Source organism: Chiloscyllium plagiosum, chromosome 33 (genome assembly GCF_004010195.1).
Source record: "Chiloscyllium plagiosum isolate BGI_BamShark_2017 chromosome 33, ASM401019v2, whole genome shotgun sequence".
NCBI lineage: Eukaryota > Metazoa > Chordata > Chondrichthyes > Orectolobiformes > Hemiscylliidae > Chiloscyllium > Chiloscyllium plagiosum.
In genome coordinates, this window is record NC_057742.1 from 1,641,410 (window position 1) to 1,649,845 (window position 8,436).

At 44.0% G+C, this 8,436-nt stretch overlaps 2 protein-coding genes across 2 annotated transcripts in view; one reads left to right on the forward strand and one right to left on the reverse strand.

Annotated features, from left to right (window-relative positions):
* The window catches only part of LOC122539621 (eukaryotic translation initiation factor 1-like), a 47,704-nt gene extending 41,315 nt beyond the window's left edge, over positions 1-6,389 (reverse strand). The window contains exon 1 of the mRNA XM_043674620.1: positions 6,359-6,389. Coding sequence (XP_043530555.1) covers positions 6,359-6,389 — 31 coding nt within the window. The remainder of the gene's footprint in view (positions 1-6,358) is intronic.
* A 289-nt stretch (positions 6,390-6,678) lies between these two features.
* LOC122539622 (trafficking kinesin-binding protein 1-like) overlaps positions 6,679-8,436 on the forward strand; it is a 30,884-nt gene continuing 29,126 nt past the window's right edge. Inside the window, exon 1 of the mRNA XM_043674621.1 lies at positions 6,679-6,689. Coding sequence (XP_043530556.1) covers positions 6,679-6,689 — 11 coding nt within the window. The remainder of the gene's footprint in view (positions 6,690-8,436) is intronic.

Consider the following 8,436-nt stretch of genomic DNA (forward strand, 5'->3'; position numbering starts at 1 on the left):
CTGCGAGATTGTGTGTGTGTGCTGTGGATGTGTTTGAGGTGTATTGGTATGAGAGAGACTGTGAGAGCATTAGAGAATGTGTGTGACAGTGCATGTGACTGTGTGTGTGAGGCCGTGTGTGTATGTGTGTGTGTGTGAAGGAGAGAGGATGTTTGTGTGCGATTAGAAAGTGTATCTGTCTTTGAGCTTATGTGCAATAGACAATCATAGTTTTACAGCATAGAAAGGGGCCCTTCGACCCACTGTGTCCGTGCCAGTATGATATACATCTCATCCCATTATCCAGCACTTGGCCTGTAGCCAGATTAGTCAGGTCACAGCTGGAGTACCATGAACAGTAGTGGTCATGTGTTTGCAAGTCCTCCCAAAAGGCACTAACTCACATTTTTCAGGATTAAATTCCACTTGCTACTTTTCTGTCCATATGATCAACCATCCTTATCACACCATCAATTCGTTTCATCTGCAAACTTACTCATCAGACCTCTAACGTATATATCTAAATCAGTAACATATAGAACAAACAGCAAAGAGCCCAGGACTGTGCACAGGTTTCTAGTGACAAAAACATCCTTTGACCATCACCCTCTGCTTCCTGTCACTAAGCCAATTTTGGATCCAATTTGTCAAGTTGCCCTAGATCCCATGGGCTCACATCTTCTCAACCAGTCTGCCATGCAAGATCTTGTTTCAAGCCCCACCAAAGCCCATTGTGACCACATCCGCTGCACTAGCCTCATCTACACACCTAGTCACCTTCTGGATAAACTCAGTCAAACCTGTCAGACATGATCTCTCCCAGACTATCCTTCAATAATCCTCACTTCTTCAAATGGAGAATAATTCTCAGATTTATTCAAAGTTTGTGAGAAGATTTGTAGCTCGGGTGCTCATTGTTGTGGTTCTGTTCGCCGAGCTGGGAATGTGTGTTGCAGACGTTTTGTCCCCTGTCTAGGTGACATCCTCAGTGCTTGGGAGCCTCCTGTGAAGCACTTCTGTGATGTTTCCTCCAGCATATCACTATAGGGATACAAATCACTATAAATGCTAGAGGAAACATCACAGAAGCGCTTCACAAGAGGCTCCCAAGCACTGAGGATGTCACCTAGACAGGGGACGAAATGTCTGCAACACAAATTCCCAGCTTTGCAAACAGAACCACAACATCTCAGATTTATTTCTATGTGTGCATGAGTGAACCCTTGTGTGTGTAGGACAGAGTAGTAGCCAAATTACTGGAGGCCCATTAAAGAGGAAGAGTCAAGTGGTGAGGAGTTGAACCTGAGGGTCATTATGCCTCGTAGCCTCAAGTGTATGTGATTGAAGTGAATCCTTACCTCACTGCAGTGGAACACTACTGCAGTTTTGTGAACCGTGTATCTGACCATATGTCTACACAGCTCTGTCTGAGGGTCTCTGAAAGTGTGTCTCTGTCTGTTTCCATAGGCTATAATATAAAACATAGGGTGTACAGCACATGAGTAGGTCATTCGGCCTAATGAGTCCATGCTTATGATTAACGTCCACTACAGTCTCCTGAATGTCTTGTCATTGAAATGTGTCACTGTAACCCTGCATTGCCTTCACCCTTCCCCACTTGTCTGGTTTCCCCATAAATTGACACGGAGCAGGGTCTGAGCTTTGGGGATGGGATAAGTGGGAATCTGATTTGTGAAACCTGTCTGTGATCGTGTGTCTGTGTCTGTGTCTGTGTGTGTCTGTGTGTGTGTGTGTCTCTGAAATTGCGTGTGTGTATTGTACTTTCTGAGAAAAATTGGATTGATTGGGAAAACTCAGTAAATGCAAACAGGCCAGAGCAGTGTCCATTAATCAAACTGAATTGACTTTGTTCAACAGCTTGTCTAATTTTTATGATGCAGAAGTAAATTTATTGATGTGCTCAGCACCATGAATTCTGGTGAGGGTTTGCTAACTTGTCATTTCCGATCCAGCTGCTCGGCATTTTACATTTTGGTCTTGGTTTTGTTCCACCTTTCCAAGGTTTGTGGTTCTCCCAAGTGTCCTGTAACAACCTGGATTATTTTGAGACAGACCAAGCTGGATACAGCCAGGATTTCCAACAGGAAGGTTGGGGAATGGGGAATGGCTTGGGGGTTGGGGGGGGTGGTGGGGGTCACAGGCAGGATCAGCATTTGTTACCCAAACTCAAATTACACTTGAACCAAGCGTCCTGCTCAGCCATTCCAGAGAGTAGTTAAACCACCCAGATTACTGTGTAGTCCCAGCAAGACCAGGTTTTTATAACAATGCTGGATCAGCCACGATCCTATTGAATGGAGGAGCAACAAGGGGCTGGTTCCTATTTCTAAAGGCTTTACACCACTATCACCTCACTGTGCTGTCTCATTTCCATCAGCTCCCATTCCGGCAATAACTTCATTTCAAAATTGTCGTCATTTTTTTCAAATCCCTCCAAGCTCTCACTCCTTTTGATTATTTTAATCCTCTCTTGCCCTTCAACTCTCTGAGATCACTGTACTCCTGATCTCAGACCCATCCGCCTTCTCCATTTCCATCGCTCCATCAGCTGCTGAGTCCTTAGCTCTGGAATTCTTCTCTGACCCTCTTTGCTGCTCCTTTTCCATTCATGACGTTCACTCATTCTCCTTATATATGGCCAAGCATCGATTTTCATTTGATAATGCTCCTCTGAAGCACCATTGAATCTTTGTCATTAAGTACACTTTATAACTACACATCATTCTTGTTTATCTGCTATTGTTCTGGATCTGAAACCAGAACTGCATTTCCAATTTACAGCAGCCACTACACTTTAGGTTCATGTCGTCTAATGAGCTTTGTTTTGCATATTGCCCATCACCCCCAAAGCAGATTTAACAAAACCATTTTAATGAGCATAGCCATGAAGGAGAAGCAGCCGGACGAGCAGGGACTGATACGTGAAGAGGTTGTTGAATGTACCTGGAGACATGATTGAGGGCTCTTAACTCAACCTCTGCCCCGCATCAATCTGGAGCATTGTTCAACAGCAGATGTTTCATTGGAAGGAGCATTACAAAACCAGTTGGGTTTTGAGTGAATGTTATTCACTGTGCCTCACATTGTCATTTCAGTTTTGTCCCGTTGCAATTCACTTCTTACTTTAGAGTTTAAACATGCTCTAATTCAGGATTAACTTTACACATCAATTTACCTACACATCAATGACCACTTCCAACAAAAGCGAGTCCAACCATCTCCTCCTTGGCAGCAGAGACATGGACACAGCACCCCCTGCAATTTCCCCTCCAGGCCACTCACCACCCTGCCTTGGAAATATTTCACTGTTCCTTCAGTGTTGCTGGGTCGCTATCCTGGCTCTCCTTCTCTAATGGCACTGTTGGTCTGCAGCACACAGACTACAGAGCTCCCAGCCACCTTCTCCAGGGTCATTAGGGATAAGCAGCACTATTAGGCAGCAACACCTACATCCCAGTAAAGACGAAGCACAGGTTACAATCTTTGCAATGTCTTTGACAGTATAATCTACTAAATCTTTGGTAACATTGATGGTACTAACCACATACAGCAGTGTCAATTAACTGGCAATGATTCTCTTAGCCTGCAGTAACATCTGTCTTCAAAATTGGGTTGTGGAGGCTTTTCACTGGAATTACCAAAGTTTGTGGGGCGATTGTTTATGGCTCTGTTTCCCCCCAAACCCTTAATGTGCTGAATGGCCTAATTTCTGCACCTATGTCTTTTGTCTTATAATGGATCATTCTCTACTCCCTCCCAATCTTCCACAAATATCCTGAGATCCCTGGTCATGGGATCTCTACATCTCCTTCTCAAGTGCTTGTTGCTGTTGATACTCTGTTAGTTTGAAGTTTGTGTGAAGTACTGACAGCTATTTAATGGGTCTCCTGACTGACAGCAGCATCATCCCAATGTAATAAACCACTCCATCGTCAATACATGTTGTGAAAAAGCATTAAATTCAATGTAATAATCAGTGTGGAAAGTGTATTGAATACATTCCAGTTTCACTCCTTAATGGCTCATAACAAATTGTAAGTTTGTGCGAAGATTTGTAGCTCGGGTGCTCGTTGTTGTGGTTCTGTTCGCCGAGCTGGGAATTTGTGTTGCAGACGTTTCGTCCCCTGTCTAGGTGACATCCTCAGTGCTTGGGAGCCTCCTGTGAAGCGCTTCTGTGATCTTTCCTCTGGCATTTATAGTAGTTTGCCTCTGCCGCTTCCGGTTGTCAGTTCCAGCTGTCTGCTGCTATGGTCGGTATATTGGGTCCAGGTCGATGTGTTTGTTGATAGAATCTGTGGATGAGTGCCATGCCTCTAGGAATTCCCTGGCTGTTCTCTGTTTGGCTTGTCCTATAATAGTAGTGTTGTCCCAGTCGAACTCATGTTGCTTGTCATCGGAGTGTGTGGCTACTAAGGATAGCTGGACCAACTATCCTTCGTAAATTTGCAGATGACGCTAAGGTAGGCAGAGTTATGGATAGTGCCGAAGGATGTTGTGGGTTACAGAGGGACATATATAAGATGCAAAGCTGGGCTGAGAAGTGGCAAATGGAATTTAATGTGGAAAAGTGAGGTTTAGATTAGATTAGATTTCTTACAGTATGGAAACAGGCCCTTCAGCCAACAAGTCCACACCGACCCTCCGAAGAGTAACTCACCCAGGCCCATTCCCCCGACTAATGCACCTAACACTATGGGCAATTTAACATGGTCAATTCTCCTGACCTGCACATCTTTAGACTGTGGGAGAAAACCAGAGCACCAGGTGGGACAATGTACAAACTCCACACAGAGAGTCACCCAAGGCGGTAATTGAACCCGGGTCCTTGGCGCTGTGAGGCAGCAGTGCTAAGTACTGAGCCACCATGCTGTGTACCCACAATAAGACTTTTGCCACAGACAACAGTTGAAAATCTAATTAAACAAGACGTCACAGGTCAGGTCAGCAGAAAGGAATATAGTCATCATGATAATTACAATTTTTTATTCCACTGCAACAGTTCCAGTTTTATTGTGATTCTGTTTGCCGAGCTGGGGATTTGTGTTGCAGACGTTTCGTCCCCTGTCTCGATTGATAAGCACATCGACCTGGACCCAATATACTGACCACTGCAACGGACAGCTGGAACTGACAACCGGAAGCAGCAGATTCAAACCACTACAAATGCCGGAGGAAAGATCGCAGAAGCGCTTCACAGGAGGCTCCCAAGCACTGAGGATGTCACCTAGACAGGGGACGAAACATCTGCAACAGTGTGATGGTGTCCCTGGTAGTGATACTATGGGTCTGAGTGGGATGTCTGGTTTGTGCACTTTAGGTAGCCCATAGAATCTGGGGGTGTTGTTGCTTTCAGGTTTCAGTCTCTGTAGGTCAGACCTGGTTATCTGTCCGTTTTTTTGTAGGTTCCTCTGTTGTTTATCCTATTGGTGAGCTGTGGGGTGGGGTCAAACTCCCTCTTTTGGTAGGTGTTGGTATCTGCAAGTAGTTGTTGCGCTTTTTGGATGTACTCTGCTTTGTTCACTGCAGCGGACAGCTGGAACTGACAATCGGAAGCGGCAGGTACAAATCACTATAAATGCCGGAGAAAACAACACAGAAGCGCTTCACAGGGGGCTCCCAAGCACTGAGGATGTCACCTAGACAGGGGACGAAACGTCTGCAACACAAATTCCCAGCTCGGCGAACAGAACCCCAAATTGTAAATTTAACCAAGAAGATGAACGGGACAATCATATATATTTTAGACTCAACTTAGTTTTGAGAGAAAGTCATTCAGACCTTCGAGCCTGTTCAACTGTTCCATATGATCATGGCTGATCATCCAATTCAATATCCTGCTTACTTCTCATACCCTTCAACCCCTTTAGCTCTAAGAACTGTATCTAACTCCTGCTTGAAAGCATTCAATCTTTTGGCCTCATCCACTTTTTGTGACAGGGGATCCCACAGGCTGCCCACACTCTGGGTGAAGACATTACTCCTCATCTCAACCCTAAATGGCCTAGTCCATAGCCTTCAACAGTGACTCCCCCTACCATCAGGAACATCCTTCCTGTGTTTACTCTATCCAGTCCTGTTAGAGTTTTATTGGTTTCTATGAGATCCCTCCTCATTCTTCTAAACTCCAGTGAATATATTCCTAACTGATCCAGTTTCCCTTCATATGTCAATCCTGCCATCCCAGATTAAATGTTGGTTGCCCTCCTTACATAACCAGGACAGCCTTCCTCAGATCAGCGGACAAAAACTGCATAAAATACTCCAGGTGTGATCTCACCAAGACCCCGTACAATTGCAGCAAGATATCTCTGTTCCTATACTCAAATCCTCTCTCTCTGAAGGCCAACATACCATTTACCTTCTTCACTGCCTGCTGTGCCCACACGCATACTGTCAGCGATTGGTGTACAAGGCCACCCAGGTCTATAGTACCACCTCCATTCCCATTCTATCACCATTCAGATAATAATGTCTTCCTGTTCTTGCTACCAAAGTGGATAACCATACAGTTATCCACATTATATGGTAAATGCCATGTATTTGCCCATTCACTTAACTTATCCAAATCAAACTGAAGCTTAAACAAAGATGCACAGATTATTGATAAAATAAACTGTAGACTGTGCAATGATAGAGATAACTCATATTCTAACATCCCAAACTTAATTTGAGGAAAATATGGAGAACAGGTAAAGAACGTACAACCCATTGAACATCCCACAGAACACATCAAATAGCAAATGGGATCAAGATTCCATGGATTTTTCAGCATTCCCACCCAGATGTTAACGACACCATAAGTCACCAAATTTCTTTCAAATTTCACAAGAGATTCTGATTGTTTCCTTTTGATGACCTGTCCTTGAATTACCTCGAGAGAGACTCATTTATGTCCTGCCTTGATGACTGCTCACATTCTGTTAGTTCACCTTATTTTCTCGGGATGATGTTCCTTCAGTTCTAGAAATGACAGTCCAACACTTACTGACAGACCCAATTCTAGTATTTTTTCAGGTAGCTATCTTCTGCAAGTCAGTACTGTCCCTTGTTTCTTTATTCCTGAGCTTTCATCTGGCTCAGCTGCACCCAGAAATTACAGCTTGTGAGTATTTTTCATCCTTGCTCACAAGGATTGACCTGTTAATGGCACACAGCTTCTTCCAAGCCACTGGAGATGTCAGGAATTTTCCTGCACCCTAACACTAACACTTAGCTGCCTACTAACTCCAAGAGCTTCTTCTTAGGTTCAACTGCACAGAGTTGTCCAACTGCTCTTGACTTCTCCCTGAGTCTCAGCTATATTATTAATGAAGTATCTACTGACTTGGAAAACGTCTTTCCGAGTTCCAACTGAACACAGGCAGTAGCCCTAACTTGTCTCTTCAGAAACATGGCCTAACAATTCTTTTCAATATGAAGCCAGGTCTGTCTGTCCCTCCAATTAGCTGTGATCTTAGGACTACGCTCTAGTTCCCTGAGTTGTTTTGAGTGAATTACAGGATTTTACTAATTGGATTAGCAGTAAAACGGTGTAAAGAATTTGTTGAAAAACTTGTATTAAGCCCTGCCATTTTTTGTGGGCAGCATTGGATGTAACAAATGTTTTTGAACAGTCAAAGATAGCAATTCCTTGGACCTGTCTGTCTCCTAATTGTTATGTGGTTCACCTCATGGTGGCTCCTACAGTACAAATTGCATACATTAGAAAAATAATTTTTTAAAAATTAATTGCTCATTGGATGTGGGCCCAGTATTTATTACCCTAGTTGCCCCTTGAGAAGGTGGGGGTGAGCTGCCTTTTTGAACCGCTGAAGTCCATGTGCTGTAGGTAGACCCACAATGTCCTTAGGGAGGGAATTCCAGGATTTTGACCCAGTGACAGTGAAGGAACAATGATATATTTCCAAATCAGGATGGGGAGTGGCTCGGAGGGGAACTTGTAAATGTACATTGTAGATCAAAGATAATAGGTATTACCCACCATTCAATAGATGGTGTTGAAATTCTCTATATTTGCCTTTTCTATTTATATCTTGCCCCCACCACATGAAATCCAGCAACATCCCCAAGACATATCATTACACAAGTGACATTAAATCCATGTGTATGTCAAGGGTGTCCAACAGGTGTCCAGCGGAGATTCACACGGATGATCCCTGGAATGACAGGTCTAACATATGAGGAACGGCTGAGGATACTGGGATTGTATTCGTTGGAGTTTAGAAGATTAAGGGGTGACTTAATAGAGACGTACAAAATAATACATGGCTTGGAAAAGGTGGATGCTAGGAAATTGTTTCCGTTAGACGAGGAGACTAGGACCCGTGGACACAGCCTTAGAATTAGAGGGGGTCATTTCAGAACAGAAATGCGGAGACATTTCTACAGCCAGAGAGTGGTGGGCCTGTGGAATTCATTGCCACAGAGTGCAGTGGA